This window comes from Trachurus japonicus, chromosome 1 (genome assembly GCF_045865225.1).
Source record: "Trachurus japonicus isolate A0001 chromosome 1, Traja_1.0".
In the NCBI taxonomy this organism is placed as follows: domain Eukaryota; kingdom Metazoa; phylum Chordata; class Actinopteri; order Carangiformes; family Carangidae; genus Trachurus; species Trachurus japonicus.
The window spans coordinates 21,124,722-21,149,657 of NC_140907.1; the positions used below are offsets into that span (position 1 = coordinate 21,124,722).

Below are 24,936 nucleotides of genomic sequence, written 5' to 3' on the forward strand. Positions count from 1 at the left end.
AGCCTATATTCATGGGTGTTAAAACCTGAAGGCTAAGAACATCATCTGTGTCTACAAGGGTATGGATCATTACGTTTGTCTCTCTGCCACTGAACAACATCTGTTTCCACTTTCCCAATAACTAGTGCTTATTTCTGGGAATAAAAATAAGCCAAAAAAATCAGCAAACAAATCAGCACGTTGCTGATAGCTATTGGCTATTACCAGGTTAAGTACAATCACATCAATGTACTGTAGCCCTTCAAAATTTAACAAGATGTAGCTATAACTCAGCCTATGTAGACCTGACCCGTCCTCTAAAACCTCATCTCTGTTTTAAACCTGCCTCATGAAGTTTTTCTGGAAACCTTTGTTGATCACACTCTGAAGTTGAGAGAAACATAAAACAAAAAACATCTGAGAGCGTAAACCTCAGACATTTATTGGAAATCTTTGGCTTTGCCTTGGAAACTGTATATGGCTGGAAAAACAATCACATTTGTCAGTGTTCATGTTTCACTTCAACAGTTCAGCATCTTATTTTTTATTTCTTTTTAGAATATTGATGTTAAGGCAACAATTCAATAATTATGTGTTGCTTTACCAAAATGGTTGTTAAAGGACCTCGGTTAGTGTCATTTTAAAATATGATTGTAGAAAAAAACAAAAAAACAAACCCCAGACATTAACAGAGAAAAGGAAATGAGCTGACTACGATGAATATTCCACAGAAGTAGATTTAATGATCAAGGCAACAATACAATAAAGTTAAAATGGACACAGTAATAACTATATTTTTGATGATGTTATCAGTCATGTATGAGTTACTTGATGTCTACTTTTGACAAGCTATAATATAATATATAAAACACAATATCTCAAAGTATATAGAGAAACAACACCAATGCAAAATCATGTTGTGTGAGCTTCTATTTCATGACAGTGTCCTTAATGGTTTTATAACACATTAAAGGACAGGGTGGGTTTCCTTTCTGATGTGTATTTTGAGTTTCTGACAGGTCATCTCTGTCTGTATTCCACCATCTGTTCTCAGTCGTCACTTCTTCTCTAGATATCTTTCACTGGTTCCAGCTGAGAAAATGAATTTCTTAAACACAGCAGAAGTTGCCAATTGAGGTGTTGTCACCATGAGCAAACAGTTCCCAGATGTGTCATCAGTTTTTTTCATTTTATTTCATGTAAATCCAGTAGTCATTTGATCTGTGTTTGGATCCTGAATTTTGTTTTTCTCGAAACTAGAGAAGAAATCTGAAGTCTTTCAGAAATTCGCATAATTTTCTTGATGCGATTGCAGCAGTGTAAGTCGGACATTTCAATGCTTGTCTTGAGATTAAGAATAGTGCAACTGAGGAGGAAAATTTGAGCACAAAGTCCAATCTAACATTGGAAATAATCATTTTGACAAAAAGGGATTTCAACATACTCTCGTTTCATCAAAATGTAGAAAAATGAAGATGAAAAAATTGATCAGTTCTGTTTGACCAACTCTCTCATCGATCAAAGTCATTTACAAGATAAATGAACGGTATTCACCACAAAAACAACCAAGAAACATAATTACTCTGAGCTTCTCTCAGATTCTCTGTTCTGGTTTCAGTCAAAAGAGAGAAACTGGAGGTCTGAACGACCTTCCTGGTTCCTATGCCAAAAGTATCTTTGATACTCTCTAGATGTTGTGACTTGTAACAGGAAACCAGTGTAAAGACCAAAAAGTAGGCGTAAAGCAGAAGTAAGCGGAATGTTTGTGTTAATATAAGTCTAAAATAGTTGTATCTTCCGACAGCAATCACTTATATAGAGTGTTTGGTCCGAAACATGTGTCTGTCAGTCACTCTGCTCTGCTGTAAGCCGAGGAGAAAACTTTCCTTGTATCCTACAACCTTTATCCAATGAGGAGAGAGAACGGCATAAAGGGGCGGTCCTCTCTGTGTGTGCAGCCAAGGGATGCGCGTGAATGTGGTGATGTAGGGACGAGGACGGGACTGCCAACTCCATCGGCTGACAAGAAGTTAGCCAAAACGACCGGATCGCTTACTTCTGCTTTAATGTGTGTTCTCCCTTTGGTCTCAGTCAGAACCTGAGTCGCAGAACTTATCTATAATTTCAGCTGCTATGTATAGTTGTGTTCTTGGCCAGCAGTCTAATTGAAAGCAAGCATCAGTCTCTGTGGTGCTCAGACAGAGAAAAGGCTTTACTGTGGAGATGTTCCTCAGATGATTAATTGCTGTTTTTGTGCTTCCATTAGCCTTGAAATATAAAAGGATTCACAACCCACTCCAGATTTCTTGGGCTGAGTTGGGCCTTCAGAGGCCAGTTTCTCTCTCTTTGGGTTTTTGAACCAGTCATCGGTACTTCTGTTTTATATTGGATGAGAATCTGCAATTTCAAGCCTTTTGTCTCAGCCAGTTGAGTGTCACTGGTGTTGCAGTGGATGGAGCTGCCAAGCCTCTTGATGACACTGTCTGGGGACAACATTAGTGGTGGTCTTAAAATTGAGCCTTGTGGTACCCCACAGCTAAACTCATGTTCTTTGAAGGCAGCGCTCAGGTCAAATACGTGATATACTGTAGGTCACATCATCATAATTGAACCTTCTCCATGACAACTTAGCAGCTTCCATCATCTGAGCATGATATGTAGTTGATATTATATATATCGGAAGGTCAGCGGTTCGATTCCCGGCTTCCCCGCATGTCTGCAAGTGCCACTGAACCCACACTTGCCCTGCGTGAATGTGTGAATGATTAGCTCCTGTCTGCAAACAGTAATGTATGAATGTGTGTGTGTAAAGCGCTTTCAGTGGTCCGAGTCACTAGAAAGGCGCTATATAAGTGCAAGTCCATTTACCATCAAATCTTTAAAACATAGCAGATGGAGAATAGGACTCTGGATGTACAGTAAATCCTGGATTCTGGATCCTATGTGGATAAAGGTCTCTGGCGCAGTGAAGACATGGAGCTCCCAGACGAGCTGGATGAGTGTCAGCTGCTGACATTAGTAGTAGAAGGTTTTTCTCTGGTTTCTGGGCTGTCTGACATGTGTGCAGCTGCTGTCTGGCTTTCTATCTGACACTTCTGTGTTTACATTTGTTACAAATCTGTTGCTGCCTGCTCCCTTTTACAGCTAATCACCTGCACCTCATGATCAATTAAGCCCGATGTGTGTGGTTTAAGTTAATTATACTCTGATTGATTTACACTTTGTGACTAATGGGTGAACTGTCAAACTGTCAAACGTTGGTGTGGACTCAGGACAACAGCTCTCAGTATGGTGCAGTGGGGTTTCACATTCAACTTCTAAACTAGTATTAAATACATCTGTTTATCTTTTAAAAGAGAAATCTGTATCTATTTTTCAACATTTACAATCATGGTAACCAATGATATGTGTCAGTATTTGCTGTCACAGTACCTTGTTTTTGTGCATGCTTGATGCATGAGTTCCAGTGATGACGCAGGTTGACCAGAAATATCCAATTTAGGATTGACCACAGTACTCATGACTTCATGATTACGTATTTAATGTTGCTCAATCATTGTTGGATTTTTATGGATAAACATTAAATCTCTGTTGTATTACTGTGAGGGTGAATGTAATGTTACGAATGTGTGTGGGTGCAGCTTTCTACCGGCAAAAATGATGTCAGAACAATAAAATACTGTAGAGATTTGCAGTTTCTATTACTTATGTCAGTGTTTGTAATCGAACGTGATGTCAAGCAAATAAAATTACTTTCGGAAACACATTACACATTTATCTTAAGGGGATTTACACATCAATTCATTTTTGAAAGGTTTGAAATAGACCTTGGGACAAAGACTGATACTTGTTAGTATCAAATATCGTGATATTTTCATGCCTTTGTGTAACATGTTTCATGATTGGCCAGAGGCATTACTTTATGTTTTCTGGTTGTCTCTTCGCCTCACTCCTGTGAGCACAATATCTCAGCAATGCCTTGAGGGAACTTGGACTCAGGGGTTACCTGATCAGTTCTTGGCCATATCCCACAAATGTATACACAAATTATGCCCACAATCTGATAGGCGTAAAATAAAGTTATGACATCAGCTTCACTGTGATCATAATTTTCTTCGACAATACAATCCATTATCTAGCACTGTATTTCCTGCAACATGGCTGCTTGATGGTGGCAGTAATAAAACTTTGAACTGCTCTTTAAAGACAACATTGCTTCTTGAAATATAAAATGCAATGAAAAAACTATAAACCTACCCTTGGCCTGCTGTAATAATATTGTATATCACAATATTTGGGCTGTATCTATACATTTTATTTCGACAACTGTCCAAACTGTTAGTTGACTGCATATCTAAATCAAGATTATTTGTCCCCGTTGTGTGCTCGATGTGACAGCAGCACTCATTTATCTTAATTTGCCTCTGCCGGTAGTTTATGTCACTCACTCACTCACTCACTCACTCACTCACTCACTCACTTGGTATGTTGTTATTGTTTTCATGTTTTTTCCACAGGATTTTCCCTGTTTAAATTAAGTTTTGAGTGACTGAATTAATGACGAATGAATGAATTTGGAGCACACAAAAGTGATAATGTTCACATCTGTCATTAGGTTATTCATTTAATACCATTATCTGATAGGATCTGCTGCTGTTTGACAGCCTCAGTCATCTGCTTTCTGAATGTTGAACAATTTGAAAATAAGAAACTTCAGAAGAAAGATAGAGGAACAAAGACATGTTGATTTGTTGATGTCAGTGGCCTCAGTGTCAGAATGTAGATCCTGATTCTTGTAAAGTAACAACAGCAGTGGCATTTGCAGTCTGCAAGTTTGTACATTAGTGTTACATCTTGCAGCAATTTGGCACCTTCACTATTTGAAACGAAAAGTAAAACCAGCTTTAAAATGCTGCCAACCATGTCTAAATATCTTTGATTTGTCTGCTGCTTTCAGTTCTGTTGTTGCTCCAGATCATGTCATATCCTCAAACAGGAAACTGCCAAATTTGGCAAATGTGGTCATGCAGTTGGTAAAGAGCTGTTATTCATTCATTCATTCATTCATTCATTCATTCATTCATTCATTCATGCCTCCTGAGTCCATCATCTGCAGGAAGCTGTAGTTCCTCTGTCAGGTGTCTGATTTAGAAGGGTTATATTCTCAATTGTTTCTTTTTACCGTCTCTCAGCTGATGTGACGCCAGAGAAAAGGCTTTTTCCCACGTAAAAGGGACAGTGTGTGTGTGTGTGTGTGTGTGTGTGCATTAATACACACACACACACACACACACACACAAACATAAATAAAATGTTTCCAGGAGTGGTGTATGTGTTATCTTTTCAGTAACTGTAAACAGTTACAGAGGCCGTAAAATACAATGGACTGCTTCACTCTGTCTGTTTGAGCAGCCTCTAATACAAAGGCCAGGCAGTGTGTGTGTGTGTGTGTGTGTGCTTGTGAGCTAGAGCGAGACGGCCTTGCTGTCACATTGTTCCTAGCAGACAAATTGTGTAGACGTTAAACTACTTGTTTATTATAAATAGTACAATGGCATATATCTAATTGTACTGAAGGACAGGAAGTGAGATAACATTCACATACACAGTCTATACATTTGTCAGAGAAGAAGAATTAGGTGAATTGTGAGCTGGAAACACTGGACAATAACAGAGCTGACACAGTCATTTGCATGGATCTCTGAAGGTAAATGTATAAGTCTGTTGCCTGTCCAACGCAGTCTGTTCCAGATCAAGTAAAATATCTTGATGAGTAAATTTGTTGGCAGCAGACAGTGAGGAAAGTTTTTTTTTTGCTGCATATTGAGCAGGTTTGGTTTTGTGGGTTCAATGTCTGAAAATGTAGTAAGGTTATTCAATTAGAATTTAAAAAACAGGCAAAATCTCTGAAAGCCAAAGTCTGGAATACTGGTTTTGGGATTAAAGATAACTTCTCAAAAAATAATAATAACATGACGAACATGCTCTTTTCTCATTTCAAGCACAAGGAGGAACTTATGAGTGTTGAGTTTTCCAAATATGAAAAAAAGAATAGGCCCAAAAAGCCTGACTTAACTGTTTTCTTCTTTCTCTCTGCATCTTAATTGTCTCAATCATTTTTTATAACTAATAATCTGAACACTCCTTAAAGGTCCCATGTTGTATAAGATAATAACATTGCATCTCACTTTCCCCTAAGTAAATTCTCAGCCTGTGGGAAAACAGTGAAGATGAACCAGGTTCAGTTATTTGGAGACGGTTGGATTTCAAAAGATCTGATGAGCCGTTGTGTTGACTTTTTTTTTATTGTTATTTGCACAGCTGTGTTTTTTTGTTTAGCAGAAGAGGAAATCCTATAATTATTGCTCCCAATGGATTGGCCTATTTTTCATTTAACATAGGTTATTTATTTGATATAATTTTTCATGTACATGTACTGCAGCTGTATATTTTCAAACAGGAAAGGAAACCCTGTCTTTGAGTTTGTTTTCAACAGTTTATTTGATAAAAGTGTTTTATCTTACATGTGGAGCCGACTCACAACTGAGCAGCTAGCCCACTTTGGAGAAAATACTGAGACGTAATTGCTGATTTTGGTGTTACCCACAAAAACTTTGATTAGAGCTGATCATGTCATTATTGTTAATGCTTGTTGGCTAAACAACTGAAGACTAGAATAACTCACAGATGAGTGTGGGGAAATAACCCATAACTCCTGTGTGGGACCATGTGCCACAGTTGTATCAGCAGTCCTTTCACACGGTTCCTGTTTTCAGATTCCCTGCTCCCCCATGAGACGAATGTCTAAATCTATTTCTAAATACATCAAGTGTTAAAAAATACACATAGGCTTAAGGAAAGTTAGAAAGTAAGGAATATAAAATAATAAATAAAATCAATCAATAAAAGATAATAATTCCCATGCTGCTCCACCTCACACTGTGCACACGCAGGTGTGTGAATGAGTTGCTATGGTTACAACGACGCTCTGTCTCATCGACGCTCTGAAACTTTCTCATGGTAGACTAACAGTTTACTGAAGTAAAGTCATATAACCTTACATTGAACGTAATAAAACAAAGAGAAAGCCTCACTGATTGAAAGATATTTTGATGATTTATTCGAACTGATAATTGTATTTCTTACCTCAGGTGTGTGTGGGCACACACCAGTTAGTTTCACATTCATACACGAACGAGGATGCCAGCAGGAAGACCCATAACTACATCACACAGTCACAATAACTTCAACTTAGGACCCAGTGGCACACTTGCTGATACAGGTGTTTTGACCGTACAGTCCCAAGTCGAAACAGACTTGTGACAATGTACATGACGATCAACAGAGGACCCTTGGTTGCCATGCACCAAACCGTAGGCCTTGGGTTAATGGACTGTGTGGGCATCTTCAGTCACCTGCTTTTCTGGTTCATGTCGTTGCAGCAGCACAATATGAACAAACAGCACCACTGACATGCAACCGCGGGCAGATGGTGATGGTCTGAGCTGTTATCAGATGCTATCTCAATTTTAATTTGACTATATCTCACATTGCAATCCTTAATGTTACAACAGCATTTTTACCATTTCAAGAATAAAGCATTAAAGGGATAGTTCACCCTAGAATGATATTTCGCTCATTATCTACTCACCCTCATGTTGACTAAGGGCTGGAAGAATTCTCAGAGTCCACCGTCCCTTCTCTGAGTTACAGGGGGTCTTGGCGTAGCAGTGCATGTCCATATAACGGTTGCAAAGGGACACCAGAGCTCTTCGTAAAAAAACACACACAAAAAAACATCCAAATACCTCCATGATGCTCGTATGTAATGTCCGTCTTGTGCTGAAGCCCCAAATTGCGTAATTGTCCCGAAAAAAAAAAAAAAGTCTATATTTTAAGCTTGTTTGTAGCGGAAGCTTCTCGAAGCTCCTCTTCCTGGTCCGTCCAAATCTTGCGTGATTTGCGCCGGCGTCAGTGCGGTTACTGCGAATCACGCGAGATTTGGACAATTACGCAATTTGGGGCTTCAGCACAAGACGGACATTACATACGAGCATCATGGAGGTATTTGGATGTTTTTTTGTGTGTGTTTTTTTACGAAGAGCTCCGGTGTCCCTTTGCAACCGTTATATGGACATGCACTGCTACGCCAAGACCCCCTGTAACTCAGAGAAGGGACGGTGGACTCTGAGAATTCTTCCAGCCCTTAGTCAACATGAGGGTGAGTAGATAATGAGCGAAATATCATTCTAGGGTGAACTATCCCTTTAAATACCAACAGCAGAATGATTCACATGAAACATTATTTCTGGTGTAAAGTTAATGGGTTTAAATAGTTTAATATGTACAATACATTAAGTACTTTCCTGACACTGTTGCACACTTGCGTCCGTTCTCCCACTTGTGCACTGTCAACTCAGCAGTGTCCTTGTTGATCTTGTCTCTCATTTTCTCCAGGACTCTCCACCAAAACCAGACGTGGAGCAGAAGCTGCGTTCAGCCTCCAGTGTGGACGAATTGATGAGTATCATTTATCCCTCATACTGGGCCGCTCTAAAGTGCAAGTCCAAACTCTCGGCCGCTGCCTCCTCAGCCTCCAGGCTCTCTCAGCGGCCACAGCCTCGCCGCCTAAGGCCACTGGCAGATACAGAAGAGCCAACATTCGCTGCTGCCTACCTCAACTTGGATGTCTTGAAAAGTATGTTTCCACTTCGCTTTTTTTAATTGATTTTCCTCACATATAAATAACTATAATATTGGATCACCCTGGCAGCATTCTGAATGCTTGACCTGAGTGAACTGGTTCATGAAAACTGGTCTTTGTGTTCATTTTGTGTTTGTGTTCATTTGGGGGTTAGAATGATTTTTATTCACTTTCATTAAATTGTTTTTGCTCAAAGTCTAGGCTGCTGTCGTGTATCATGTTCTACTTTGATGCACCTATGATTCTGTAATGATTTAAGATCCGAATGCCTTTTCGTGCTGCCTTAAAATGTGTTTGTGTGTGTGATTGTGTGATTGTGTGTGTGTGTGCAGGTATAGAGTCAGAGTGGAGGAAGACTCAGTGCATTCCCAGGGAAGTGTGTGTCGACGTGGGGAGGGAGTTTGGAGCTCCCACCAACGTCTTCTATAAACCACCCTGTGTGTCCGTCTACAGATGTGGAGGATGCTGCCACTCTGAGGACAAACAGTGCAGGAATATCTCCACTGGTTATCTCAGCAAAACGGTAAGCACACTCTCTATCAATACTCATAAATATATGAAGATGTGATATGAAAGAGTTCACAACAGTGAAGCAATACACATGTGGGTGCTGCTGGGGGAAACATCATATAAATCCACACACTTCTGCCTGTGTGTTTGTGTGTGTGCATGCGCACATGTCTTACTGTTGGCTTTCTCCATTAACTATATGTCATCAAGACCTGGTGACTACACTTATTGTGGTTGGGGATTTCAGCCACTTGGCCTTCTATAAAACAGAAAAAAATACCAACAACATTTTGTCAACAAAATGTGATGAGCTGTGATGAGTTTTCAGCTGAGTTTAATGCTAAATGTTGCACAATATGACCAAGAATAAAAAACAAGTTGACACATGTGGTCAGCCATTTTCACATTATCTGTTCTTGTGAATTCATCCTGACTGATACTGTCATTGGCAGGGTAGAGTTACATAAAGTTTCTTGTAAACATAGTGAAGGCCTTATGAGAACTGTACAACTGTGCTGTTAGCTGTCAGGTAGAAACGGTAAACAGTGAAATGTTGATAACAAAGCAACGCACAAGTGTCCATTTTTCATTTATTGCCTAGCAACCTTCTAACAAGTTTGATTACCACTTGAGCAATGTGGTAAAGTTAAAGCATCTGCCATGACAAAGTGATTTCTTTTTCAACTTCAACTTCAACACTTCAGGTTAAGAGCAGAGGTCCCGTCAAAATTCAGAGGAGAGCAAGAGGGCTCAAATCATCACTTGGGACATGTGTAGGCCTATAGCAACAGTTTATTTGAATGTGCATCAACAGTTTTGAGCAGGAGCAAGTACATTTGTGCTCCAGCAGGGCTATTACAGAGAAAGAGCAAGGGTTTAAGGGAAATCCAAGGGGATAACCCAAAAAAATCATTATTGTTGACTATGAAACGTGGCCTGATGTTAGTCTGTCTTAGAGAGTGAGAGTGAGGGGAAAGGAGGAATGAATCACAGATCTATGATGATCCACAATACAAACCATAATGTTAGATATTGTATGTATAAGAGATTGTTCAATGTATTATGATAAAGTGAAACTTTAATCAATTAATTATGAAACTGTGGCATGACATACTATAGTAGTCTATTGGAAATATCCATCCATCCATACATTAGCGATTTTTTACACATTGTTTATGTCCATGAGCCGGTATGAAAGTGTTTACACGTTGCTCAAGTTGAGTGGTTATATGTCACAAATTCATTTTCTTTTTGTAGCCACATCAAAATTCTGCCAAACCGCACAGGTTTTACAAGTTGTTAACTGGCTCGATGTTCACCTTTTTTTTTTCTTTTTTTTTATGACATCTGGGTATTAGTGTGGGGAGAGGAGGTGTCTGCGTCATAGTAGCAGCAAACAGTTAATCTGACTTGTACAATCAAATATTTAGAATTAATAACTGACTAGTGAGGGTATAGCAACATAACCATTTAGTCAGCTAATGCACTGTGTGTTTGTGTGTGTGTGTGTGTGTGTGTGTGTGTGTGTGTGTGTGTGTGTATGTCTGCAGAGTACGTCTGTGCTTAAAGAGAAAGATTTACTTGCATGTGGTTTGATTTTTAATTGCCTTGTTATGAGGTCTGACCAGTAGAGTACAGCATGTGTTCTCTCTTCATGAGACTGCTCTGTTCAGTGTGCGACTATAAATCACTGCAGAAAAATGATTTACTTTACTGTAACTGGCCATGTGTGCTGCTTTATTTGTCATTGTGACATAGTAAATTAGTTACAAGATGATTCTGAAGAACTTCCAGTGAAACAAGGAGACCACTCCTGAGGAGATTTCGTCAACTGAATTAAATGAAAAAAATAGTCTGCACTGTGCTTTCTGCTGCTTCAGACAACGTTAGTGTCCTTAGTTGAACTAAAATGGACAACACTGTTTTTTAAGGCAAAACCAAATTCGGTTTGGTATTGAATTCATGTTTTTGATTACCCTTGACCTGTCATGTAATACTACCATTAGATCAATAAGATCACAATGTGTGATCATGTTTGGTCAATCAGTGGTCTGGGAAGGGACAAACCATGACTGACTGACATGATGTTGGGGGATGAGCTGATCTGCAGTGGCTCCAAATCACGGCTTACAGGAGTTAAAGGATCTGCAGCTTGATGCTGGATGCCACAGGAAAGCTTTGGAGGTACCACAGTGAGTTTGAGCTGTTCTGCCTGTACATGAAGCAGCGTATAACAGCATGTAACTGTAGGTAGGGGGTTAGGACACAGTGAAATAGATGCTCTGAGTACATTGAAGAATGGGAAGGTAGTTTCAGATGGGTGAAACCAGAGGATGGATAATCTCACAGTGGCCTTGGGTTTGGCCAGGCGCGTGGATTGGATGGCCGCAATAAATAGAAATTTCTTCTTCTCGCTCTCACAACATGAGTGGGATTTGGACATCTATCCTCCCAATCCCAAATCAGTAGGTTCTGCTAGCGATTACAGCAAATACTTTTCACATTTAATTATAATAAATCAAACTCTCTGGGATTTAAACCCACAGAAGCCTAATCTAAAGTCAATTGCACCTATCCAGTTGAATGTGTTGAGCCCTCCGCCATTGTCTCCTTCAGAGACAGGAAATGGTGGCAGGCTCCCCATCCACCTGCTTGGTTGCTGTCTCTTTAGACAGGTGCTTATCATGCAGAGTCATGTTGAATGGGACACAAACCAAACCAAAGCCAGGGAAGCCAGCCATTGACATAGCAATAGTAAACTCTTCTTCTGTTGATCCAGGCAACATGACGGGCCAAATGGCCACACAGCAGTGACTGGGATTCAAATACTCTAATAATAATAATAATAATAATACCTCCTAAATCGTAGTCAATGGCATTACCTACTGGCCTATCCAACTGTATTGGCCCTGGTCTCTGCCCCTTTTATATAAGTAGGTCCCTGGGTAAAAAATGTTAGAGTTAGAGAAAACCCAAGGAATGGTCAAAGAGGAAAACATGTGTTTCCCCCTGTATATAGATCAGATTTTTAAAAATGTCTTTGTAAAATGAAAATTGGCAAAATGGCTGACTTCCTGAGACGAAGAACATTTGAAAGATATCGATTGTTTCTTTTATGATGAGACCAATCATCTATGAAGAATTTTATGAACCTCAAAGGAGGACAACTCAACTTTTTGTGAGTTTTAGAACATGCTGAGGGCCTCAAAAATCAATTTTCCAGTAGAATAATATGATCTCTCCAAAAACAATAGGTTCCTGGCATCTTTGGTGCTCAGCCCATAACAAGCACTGACAAACAGTGTTGCTACGAAAGACTTTTCAGTGAAAGTGTTGTTGGGTTGATTCCCAGTAAAAAAAAAGAAGAAAAAAAAAGAAGTGAAGGTTGTCTGAGCCAGTTCATATTACTCGTATGCAAACACAGAGAAGGATTTGCATTCAGTATAAAAGCCATAAAAACATAGTACATGCCTGGGGATATAAACAAGCTACAAAATTTATGTTTATACATAATTTCAATTATCTCACTCATAAAATAACTCAATATGATGCTGAGGATACTTGCAAACTGCATCTTAACTGCAGCAGAAGCTCTGATGATGTCTTGCTCCAAAACAGCTGAAGCATGCAAGCAGTATTTTGGTGCTAATGTGTTGGATGATACTCTAATGTTTACTCCTGTTGCATGCTGTTGACCCTGAGCAGCACTTCACAGAGTTGATATTGTAGATATCAGAGCAAATGTTTTCTGTAAACACCCTTTGATGAAGATGATAAGATGACGTCTACCTGCAGCTGGATGAGCTGAAGCTCGCTGCAAAACATCAGCACAGTTCAGTTACATCAAGTCAGTTTTATTTATGTAGTGACAAATCATAACAGAAGTAATATCAGAGCATTTTTCATAGGGAGCCTGTCTAGAGTGCACTCTTTATAACATTATTTACAGAAACCCTACATTCCTCCATGAGAGGCCATCTTGAGCTGAAGCATTTTTGCACAGCTGCAGAGGCAGAAATACTGTACCTACAGAGAGCAACAGGAGGGGAACGAGGAAGTCAAGTTAGAAACACATTAGTGAGATATGAACATGTACAGATGGAGATGAAGAGGGGGAGAGAGGAGCTCAGTGCATTATGGTAAGACCCCCCAACAGTGTTGCAGCACAAGCAGCAACCTCAGGCGTTAAACCACTAAGCCAACTTGGAAATAGCAAAAGCTTCAGCGCTTCAGTGAGTCCATAGACTCTCCAGCTGTACAAAACAGCTTTATTTACTCCAGCAAACTGTTATTTAACCCACTCGTTCAAATTTAATCAAGTTTTAAGTTGTGTGTAATTGATGCCACATTGACTGGCTGACGGATCTAAATCCATGGTCAAGATGCTGTCACCGCATCAACAGAGGCTACATCCATCTTCACTTACAGTCTATGTAGCCGCATAACAAGGGGATTACTCAAGGCAAACCAGAGCCAGACCAGAAAAAACAAAAACATAAAAAAGATAGCTTAATCATGACATGTTACACAGCAGCATGAAAACTTCAATTCAATTAATAATCATCATCATCCATGTTATTCTTAATCTTAAGAACATAATTATGTTTTAGATGTTAAAGACCAAAGTATACTCACACTCATACCGGTGTAAGTTTTACTGAATTCACTGGAGTGTGTTTGTTTTGACTTGCACATACTGAAATAGGCACAGTGACTGCCTTTCTTGGCTTTAAACAACACACAGCATATGTGTGAGATCCGTATAATACAATGCACTCATAATGTATTTATGTACATTGTAATCAGCTCTCAGCTGTGTTGAAGCAGTAGGTAAATACTGTCTGCTGGTTAATTCATTTCCAGGTAGCTGCTGTTAATGGACTGGCTCCAGCAGTAACGGGGCATTGTTTTAGCTCAGCTGCTATATTCATTTCCTGTGAATGTTAATTTAATGAACTGGCAGCGGTAGTCTGGGTTAATAGCTCTTTTGTTAGATGAACTGTTAAATCTGATTCAATCAGGACAGGAAGTTTGCTGTAGCCACAACGTGTCAGTGTCTATGTGTTTGCGTATGAGTGAGTACACACAACGATGCAAATGTAACCAAGGCAAGGCACATTTATGTTCACATATAGAGAGCTTACAAAGCATGTTTTAGCCATAACATGAGACTTCACACACCAAGGATGTCAACATCTCACCCAAATAGTTAATATTTATATAACTCTGGATGAATACGGATGTAGTATCGAGTGGTGGGTGGGTATAGGTATTTTATATACAGCTTTATGAAAGTAGCATCAGATGATGGTCAGGATGTTTGACTGCCAGTTGAAAATGGTCCTACAGTATGTTGCTCTTTTGCCCTCTGAAGATAGAACATCCCATTGTTGTTTGGGAACTAAACATCTTTAAAAAGTCGTTTAAAAGCATAAACTAAAGAGGCAGCTTTGTCGTGTATTTTCAGAATTGGACAGTGCTGTTTGGTTCTTGTGTGACAAAATAAAACAAAAAACAACTTGAGTTGAAGTAAGAGAAAACAAGGCCAAGGTTGAAGCTGCGAGATTCTCGCCTGGCACCATTGAAGAGGCTGTGGGTGCTGAGCCATGGCCTTTTTGAGGTTTCACAAGACATTCTTTCTCTCCAGTAGTTTTTCTTAACTGCTGTCTTTGGCTGCAGTTTCAGACTACTGGCCCGAGTGCAGAGATTTACTGTACATAGGCATAGTAAGTACGTCATTCAAATTATGACAAACAAGACAATTTACACTCAAGCTAAATTCATGTGACTCTTTGAAAGTTATTAAAAATAATTTCTCTGAAAATGGGCGCATGGAAAGATGAGGAGTCAGATTATTTTCAAAGTGGTCTGAGGTTCATTTCGTCATCCCTGAAGTTTCATTGTACTGATTTGCTTTGGCAGTGCCTGAAAGCAGCTGGCAGGCAAACATCGAGAGATTTCAACACTTAGCAGGTAATAGAAGTGCTAAATTGTACAATTTACTATTTAAGTGATTGTAAGTAACTTCAACCATTTAAGTCTGTCTGCAGTTTGTCTGTTTGAGTTCAATACCTGCTGTCACAGGTTTTCAGGCTACAGATGTTTATGAGGTGCTTTATTTAACACCCAGGTTTATTGCCTCTTTCATTCTTCAGTGTTGCATTGTTGGCAGTGTAGCCTTTAATACTGCACATGTGCTATAGAGCTGTTTTTCACAAGCAACGGAGCCTAACAATAGTGATTTCAGTTGATCTGTCCTTTCTTCTAATGTCAGATTTCTTGACTGCTATTTTGAATAAGACATTCGATGTGTATTCATGGCCTCTAGAAAATGAACATTTTAGCATCATTTTCAGGCCAAGATTTCTGAAGATCGAACTCAGTGTAGAAAATGTGGTCCTCCTCAAACTCTCTAGTGTCTTAATGAGTTTGGGTGCTTTACTTGACAGCACATTGCCCTTATCAAAGACTATCAGCAGGGCTGTTTTTTTTCTATCAAGCAAAGATTCTGCTGCTAATTTTCAACTCCATAAATTAGCACCTCTGTATCTTTCTGATCTACACCAAATTAAATCTCCTGCCTTGTCCTACCATCATGGGGTTTAGAGCATTTAACTCCAACAACAACATTCAGGGTAATCATTTTACTATATTCCATGCCTATATGCCTACTTGCTATTTTACCTGCTATAAATCAAGTGTATTAACATTATTCTGCTTTAGCTTCTGTGTCCCATGGAAAAGTCACAATTATATTGTCTCACATACTGTAAATTAAACATGTTAATGGGATTTGTACACCAGTGTCCACCTGTTAGAAGGTTTCTGACTTTATTTCTGTAGTTAAACTTACGGTACTCTTCTAAGCACAGCACTGTTCTGCAGTTTGTGCAGAGATTTGATTTTCTGGTAAAACTATACTGAGAGTGAATTTTGCATGAAGCCAAAACAAAAATAAATGTTTGCAATTAAAGTTTTAAACCCTGTGGTGCTAACAAATGATCTCAGAGAGAGAGGTCCCTGTGTTTGTGTGTGTGTGTGTGTGTGTGCGTGTGCGTGTGCGTCTGCAACCATGGTGAACACTCTAGCAGGTCACGAACACTGAGGTCAGCTTTAATGATATCCTCATTAGGATGAGAGAGGGAGAGAGACAGTTTAAGCTGTTAAGGGTCTTGAATAGGAGTCATTGAGACTAATTACTTTCTATTCAGCCTGTTCAACTCTGAGACTGACAGACTGAAGTGGCTCTCATGGTCTCTGTTCTAGTCTGTGCGACAGTCTTGTGTAAGGGTCTTCATCAGTGCCATGTGAAAAACACAAGCTCAGCTCCTGATCACTCTTGTTGTTCTTTGAGTGGAAATCCTTCACATTCTTTCTCATTGCTTTCAGCCGGGTGTTTTGGTGCCTGGTGGTTTTGAGGATCCTGGGTACATGGTGCTCTTTTGAAATGAGCTTCAAGTTCAACTTCACGTCAAGTCTTTGTATGAAGGGTCCTTTTGAAAAGAAAGAATATAATAAATAGCGGTGTTTTGCAATGGACTAACGTTATTGACTGAATATTAAGCCTAGGTTGATTAAGTTGGACAATGCAAGCTTTGGTACTTTGACAAAAGACATTTCATTTGAACACATGCATGTATAAAGAAATTAAAGATTGCAATCATTGATTTCTGGCGACATGGGACCAGAAGACCTAGAGGGGAGAATCAAATATCTTCTCAGGACTTGATGAAGTGAAATCAAATCTGGTGGACAGAAACACAATGGCGTGGCAGTGCTGCTCGGTGTCTGATGGACGTGTAAATAAACTGTTTGAACAATGCTGTGTGTCACAACACACGCATGTTTCTGCTTTTAAGGCATCTGGACCTTTAAAATGCCACAGTTGCTGGGACAAATATTGTGCCAAACAGTTTTTGGCTTGGAAAGAAATAAGACATTGACAGTTAACATTGTGCTGATACCTTCAATGTCAACATTTTGAGACTTGTCAGCCATAATTAGCAACATTTCATTATATTGGCACAAAATGTGATTCATTTGGGATCATGTCTGTGAAAATAATTTTACATTTAAGGGAACAGAAATGTCTCCACAGCTGCTGCATAACTTTGTGCCAAGTATCCAGCAAGTGGTTTTCTCACATTTCCCTCCTGGAGTGGTTCCTCTGTTCCATCTTCGACCCTGGAGATTTTTGGGGGAGAAGAGGGCGACTGCTGAGGGTTGACAGAGTCACTCCAAAGCAACAAAACACCAACAAACTTGTACCTGCTACGCTGATACAGTGGCAGCTTTGTATTTACACTAGAGGGAGTTCCTCAGTTCAATCCCTAAACTAACGTTTTCATTTCCATTATTTGCAGTGCACTGTAGACTTTAAGTGCTACAAGAGCAGTTAAGTTGAAAAAGTGATGACTTTGAACTTTTGTTATTTTCAAATATGAGCCAAACCATCAAATTGATATAAAGGAGACAAGACCTTTCCATGGAGCAGTCGCTGTATTGAGAAACTGTTTAACATGGGCTTCCTGGATTCTCTAAATAACGATGAAAATATTTGGATATGAAAAGTATTCAGATGAACTCATTATCGGTGCCTTTCCAAATGCATATTTGGATTTGGGAACAACCCTACTGAGTGCCAAGCCCAGTCTGTCAATAAGAACATTATTCAACTCAGTTCAGTTCAATTTTATATATAACGACAGACCATTCATCTTCTCAGCATCAAACAGAGTCAAGACCTTTAAAAAATATTAAAAGAGAGGACCTCACAGTTCCAGTCATTGTTTTGACTTATTCGTAACTATTATTCTGTGTTATTCATAGCTGTGGTCTTCACACCTTGTCTTGATTCACCTCTCTGCCTCTGTCTGCAGCTGTTTGAGATCACGGTGCCAATCACCCAGGGCACCAGGCCAGTGACCATCAGCGTGGCCAACCACACCCAGTGCAGCTGTCTGTCCAAACTGGACGTCTACAAACAAGTCCACAGCATCATCAGGAGAGCTCTGCCTGAGTAAGCGCCCACATTCACTGCATCACTCACTGTACTTCAGGATAGGAACTGCCTTTTCCTTTTTCCATCATAGGTGTTCTTATGGCAACACACACACACACAATGAGTGTTTGAGTCTATTGTTACAGAGGTCGCTTCCTGTGCTGTGTGTGTATACAGGGGTGTTACTTCAGGAAACACTTCAGATTCTGTCTTGATTAACTCCACAGTTAGTTTGTTCCTCTGAGTAGACTTACATCAAGCTGCACTTCATGACCTCTCCTCAACACTTTCTTTCTTTCTTTCTTTCTTTCTTTCTTTCTTTCTTTCTTTCTTTCTTTCTTTCTTTCTTTCTTTTTTTTCTCTCTGTCTGTCAGTTCCCACTGACAGTGTACTTACTACATCTAGCACTGGATACTTTGACACTTTGACACTGAGCAAACTTCTGAAGCCTCTTTTTCCCGTCATCTCTCAGTGGACTTATGGATGTGCATTTGTGTATGACATCAGTTATGACTCCAAGAAGGAAAATCATTTTGATTCATATACTGAATCTTCAACTTCAACTCCCCCGCCCAGCCCTGAGGAAGCTTTTGTACTGCTCGTTTGGCTTTGTCCTCCTGAATGTCTATATATTTTACAGCAAATATAGTCTGATCTCCAGATGGTTAAAATGTTTTCTGAAATGATATGTCATAGTAAATGACTGAGCATGACAGTGAATTTTTCATTCCCCGCCTCTCCCTGTAATGGGAATCCCATCTGACGAGTGCTATAGACATCAAAGCTTTTCACTAGGACTGTGTCATTTTCCTGGAAAACTGAAGAACAATTTGCTCATCTGTTTAGTAATGAAGGTGTGTAGGGAAAGAATGAATGGATCCCCTGTCTGAATGTGTGTGAGGCATGTTAAAATTGACCTTAGTGCGAATATTAATGAGGAATGTAGTATAGGCAAATAGACAAACTACATCAGAAAACATCTTTATCAATTTTACAACACTTGCAAGATGATGGTTAGGTGTAGCCATAAAGGGATGAACAGGGTCAGCAAGAAATCTCAAATAGACTGTAAGACTGAGACCATGATTGATGAGAAGTAATGAGTAATTACTTCCACCACCAGTCTGGTCTGTTAATACAAGGTTGGTCCATGGATTCAAATTCTGACCCTACGACCTACTACCTGCAACTGAGTGTCATCAGACCAAGCTGTTCTCTCTCTCTCTTGTCTTTTATCACCCCCCCCCCCCCCCCTCATTCTGATTTAATTTAATGTGAGCATTACATGTGCTGAAGTTTACACTGAAATTCATAATGTGGACGAGGCAAATACACTGCATTATATATGAGGAGAGGAAGCTCCTCTTTTTGCAGCTCATTTTTAAAATGAGACAAATGAGCGTGAAGTGATGAACAAACATCACATGCTGGTGCAGATGAAATCCAAGTAGATGTTGTTAGAAGAAGTCCTTGTATATGTGTGTGTGTGTGTATATGTGTGTGTGTGTGGGTGGAGTCTACTACCGGAGAGTAATGACCTATTCAATATGGAATGTGCACGTATATGTGCTGTAGAGACCATCACAATAAATCTAAACTCAGAGGGGTCAGCTGATGCATACTTATATTGTATGCTTGTCCGTGTGACTGTATGTGTGTGTGTGTGTGTGTGTGTGTGTGTGTGTGTGTGTGTAGGTGGGGGATAACCTGTGGGATATGTAATGTGATCATCTGCTATAGTTTGACCAATGGTCTGTCTGTTTAACGAAATGGAAATCAATCTGTTAAATAACTATTAAACTCCACCAATTAAACAGATCTGTTTTACTGTTTAAGACCCACAAAATCCACCTCATTGACCCAGAGGCTTTGATGAAGAATTGTGTGTGTGTGTGTGTGTGTGTGTGTGTGTGTAAGAAAGAGTAGGACTAGATAGAGCATTGATGTTAAACACAGATTAGAACAGGAAAGGGAAACGCATTGTAGAGATTTCCACACCGACAAATCATAGACACACGTCAGTGTGAACAACACGTATGTTTCACATTAGGTCAAGCGAAAGAGCACAACGCTCACTCACCGACTTACTCTCCATCCTTTTCTTTCACTTTCCCTGTCTTCCTCTGAAGCCCACGTCAGTGTGTGTGTATGAGTGTGTGCGTACGTGTGTGTGAGACCGTGCCACTGCAGCTCTAATTAAAACCACACTGTGTCTCTTCGACAAACTCTTTCACAGCTTCAAACAATTTGTGTGTCTGCAGACACACCACCTTCTGTCTGTCTCTGGGTTCAGGTCTACAGGACCTAAAACTGCTTTGTTTTAGTCAAGACTATTTTGCTTTATATAATTGGCTGTGTGTGTGTCTGTGTGTGTATGCAGAGAAAGTATATTTGTCTTGGCAGTTTGTAGAACCCCAAACAAGGGATCTGGTTTCTGATGTAAATTAGTATCAGCCTTGAGTTTGTTTTAAATAACTTGGATGTTTTTGAAAATATTTGTATATTATATTATTAAAAATGTGTGCATTTTTGATGTCTTTGACTTAGTGGCTTTGGAGATAAAGATTTAAAAGACAAAAGGCTTTCAAAATGACTGTGTTTACAGGGGGTTGTGTGTAGAAAGGTGCCTAGAAAGTGCTGCTTCAGACATTTATCTCAGCTTGCTGCTGCTGTAAGACACAACAATCTATCGGTACTTCTGTGTCTTGTGTCTAGTTTTACAAAACCTGCTCTGATGAATGTTAGATCCTTTTCTGAATCACAGAAAAATCATGAAGTAGACCTTAAACCTGGTCACTTAAAGCATGTCCACCAGAGTACATCTCCCATCAGTCAGTCGGACAGGAAAATGTACAAAGATGTACGAATGTAAGACCTGACTAAGTTTTCATATTTTTAGTATTTCTCCTTGCAGTTCTCATTCTCAACAATAAACAGGTCTTCAAAACAGTTGCTCCTATTTCTTTCCTAACCCACCCACCTTCTTGGTGGTGTAGAGATGGTGGTTTGTGGAGGAGGCAGTGGGGTAGTTGAGTTAATTGTCGTTCTGCTCTGTTTGCTCTGTACGTAAGTCACCACATGACGCTGACCTCCACATAGCCTCCGGCTTTGGATAAAATCACGGGTACATCGTGAGTAAAAGCTCCATCATAAGTGACAGGGATGGCGTCTAACATATTTCTGACATATTTCTTTGAGAATCTGTCTCCGGAGAACATGAACAGTCTGTCTGAAAGATCTCTGAATCATCATGATTCAGTAGAGAGCAACTCATATTCATGATGACATACCAGCTGATAAGTGTCAGCCCACTCATTTCCTTTCCAGAGTGACCAGAGACATGTAGCAGATTTGGGGATGATCATAATCTGTCACAGTTTTTGTCTATAATGTGTGTGTGTTTTTTAAATTTATTTTTGGCTACTGATAGGTCTGACCCTCTGTTCTGATGTCTGGCTGATGGTTTTCTGAGTGACTGCATACATATACAGCAGATTTAGGGATCCAGTGTGTTCCCGACCTCAGGGTATGTGTTTCACTGTGGATTGATGCTTTGATTCTTTCACAGAACCTAGACTCAATCGAACATCATATGGACATCTACTGTACCTTTACGAAAGTTTCATTGAGGAATTATGGCAGGATTTATCACTGAGCAAAAAGGCATCATCAGTCTTATAAAAAGCTATTATAATCATCCACTCTTCCAAATTTAAGGATTGATAAGAAATGGTGCGAATGGCATGCATGGGGAGAAGAAACCAAGAAACAAGTTGAAAGACCGAAATAAGACATGAAAGGTTGAAAACTTATTAAAAAGGCATTGGGAACAGAAAACAGGAACAATTTAACTAGAGAAAACAAATACCAAGGTCATGTGGTCTTAACACAGCAAACAGCAAATCTGCTGCAGCCACAGACACATATCAGTGTCTCTCTTCCACTTATCTGAAGTCGACCCGCGGGAGACCTGTCTTTGATGGAGATGTTTGTTTGCCTGCAATCTGCTTCCCTCACTTCTCCTCATTTGCCAAAGTGTTCTAAACCAAATTTAGGTTCTAACTCTGAAGGGGGTTCATAGTGAATATATGTAAAACACAACAAATACTAAACACAGGACCAATAATGTTCACTTACACATGTTATGGGGACAAGTATTAACCGAGGTTGTATCTGCCATTGATTGAAACTGAAAGTGGGCGTGGCCTGTTTGTCATCATCTGCCATTTTTAGCCTTTGCTCAGTTTCTCTGCAGGATTTGCACTGGACCTGAACAGCTGCAATAAAATCTGGAAAAGTTCACAACACATAATGCATCTGTATCGTGGCAATCTACATGATGCTAACCACCTTAATATTGTTGGACCTTTATAATAAGAACAGCAAAATGTGACAAAGTATATATACTAGAAGCAGCATTGCTGGAAAAAATGCTGCAATGTTGATGCCTTAAGAGGAGAGTTTTAGAAAATGATATACATTTGTTTTAGATGTTGGAGGACAATCGTAACCTTTGGTTCTGCAACACAACATTGAACAGTGAAACAAAAAACCTTTTATATTTCCAATGTTGAGCTAATTGGAGAAATCTTGGACAGCCTGCCTGCATTTCTTCAGTGACATCGCAGAGACATCTCATCATCACAGATAATCCTCTGATACCTTCCTCTCCCTCCTGACTGTCTGATTGAAGCGGGCCCAAGAAATCCTCCTTTGATCGGGTTGTTTATTTGTCTACAGCCCTTCAGTTGGCCTATCATGGGAAGCGGGTTAGGAGTGGGTGAGCTGCACTTGAACACGTTCAAACCGCAGAGGAATCCCATTACTTAAACCAATTAAGTGGCCTGGTTTTGTTCACAACAATCCCTGAAGATCAAAGAGGTGTGTTTAAGTGATAGCTAGACCTGTGAATTTTTCAGATGAGATTATACTGGATTTGATTGAGAAACCTGATACCTGGTAAAGAAACTCTTAAGTTGAGGCTGAGGGCATGCTGAGTGTATGCTTGCCACAAACTGACATGCACCAAAGTCTCAGCTCCACAACTGCCCTACCTCTTTGCATCCACATTCAGATGTCTTGGAGTATATTTCACTTAAAAGTACTATAAAAGAATGTCTCAAGTGATGTATGGATGCAAGTTCAGTGATGCAGTTAAATAATAGAAATAAGAGCAAATTTCTATAAGCAAACAGATTAGCACAAACACAGCAGGTGGAAAAAGTTAAAGGCAGAGACCAAAGACTCAACTGCTACAGCTGGTGCAGCACAATAAGTGGAAATGAACCAGTATTGTACCAGAGCAGGTAGATGTGGGATAAAGAGGAGTCAAACAGGGAGGAAAGTCTGAGGACATCTGGTGTTTAGATAGAGAGTTGCAACAATTAGGTCTTCACAGAAGAAGGTTGATTTTCAAGGGGCAACTCTGTGTGAGAGTGAAAACAATGCCACAATGACTGAATCTTGTGGCAATATGCAAAAAAAAAAAAAAAAAAAAAAGGTTAACTGCTGTGTCAATATTTTGCATATCATTATCAGGACCTTATATGCTAATGCTAATTTTCCACTGATGCACAGACAACTTAGCCTGGCTCTCGCCAGACCCTTGTAGTTCCGCAAAGCTACGCTGAGCTCCACACAAGGGTCTGGGACTGCTCCATAGGCGATTCATTTCAGAAGGCGGGGCCTTGTAAAAAAATCTTGTATGTGATTGGATAAACCACTTGTCCGTTATCTTGAATCACGTACCTCCTTGCCACCAATAAATGCCTTCAAAACCGTTCTCTGTTCATCTTTCAAAGAATTAATATTCGATAGATTCGACAAAACAGTTGAAATAGCAGAATCAATGCCAACGCACGACTCCTCACTGCGAGCCACCATTGTTGTTTGACTCAAACAGTCGCTTCAGCGTTACGTCACACCTCAGAAAGTCCCGCCCGGCGATCCTGATTGGTTCATTATTTTTTGCTCCGGGGAAGAAGTTTGCATTGGCCTCGAGTCCAGACCCTTGTGTGAAGCTGAGCGTAGCGCCTCTGGTGGAGCTTTGCGGAACTACAAGGGTCTGGCGAGAGCCAGGCTACAGACAACTACCACTGGATTCTTCTAATACTGAAAATGTATTTCCAAGTCTGTCATAACATATCCACACTGTGACGCTGAGGTCTTCTTTTTCTGAGCAATGTTTTACATATAACTTTGTTGATGAATGTCACATCTGCCATTCTACTGTTCAGTTCAATTCAATTCAATTCAATTCAATGAGTTATGTCATTGGTAAGTGTATAGTACTATAATATCTGTATCTAAAAAAAAAACACTGTCTGTGTCATTTCATTGCATCTAGTCTTGAACCCAGCTGTGGGTATATGATGTTTAACTGTTTAAATCTTTCTCTCTTGAAGGTGTCCAATAGCCAACAGGACATGCCCTCCTGGTCAGACGTGGAGCAACAGACTATGTTGGTGTGTCAGCATGGCGAGCATCACGCACCACAACACCCCTCCATCACCGCTGCCCCCTCCACGGTCCTCCCAACAGCACCTTGGTGAGTGTTTACACATTTGCACACAAAAAGAGTTTTATCTTCTATCTATGGTTGTTTTTTTTTTTAGAAAACACTGCAGAGGAAACTGTGCTTGCTTATTTTTCCTGCAGCAGCCCAGAAAAAAAATAGGAAGAAACAATTACAGTTGCTGATAGGCAAACATAGCAGGGAAATTACCCTTCACTGCCAACAATG

General features: G+C 39.8%; 1 protein-coding gene across 1 annotated transcript in view; it reads left to right on the top strand.

Annotated features, from left to right (window-relative positions):
• Nucleotides 1–24,936, top strand: part of vegfc (vascular endothelial growth factor c) — a 46,853-nt gene that overhangs the window by 12,495 nt on the left and 9,422 nt on the right. Inside the window, exons 2-5 of the mRNA XM_085780207.1 lie at nt 8,437–8,677; nt 9,016–9,206; nt 18,073–18,212; nt 24,599–24,741. Coding sequence (XP_085636333.1) covers nt 8,437–8,677; nt 9,016–9,206; nt 18,073–18,212; nt 24,599–24,741 — 715 coding nt within the window. The remainder of the gene's footprint in view (nt 1–8,436; nt 8,678–9,015; nt 9,207–18,072; nt 18,213–24,598; nt 24,742–24,936) is intronic.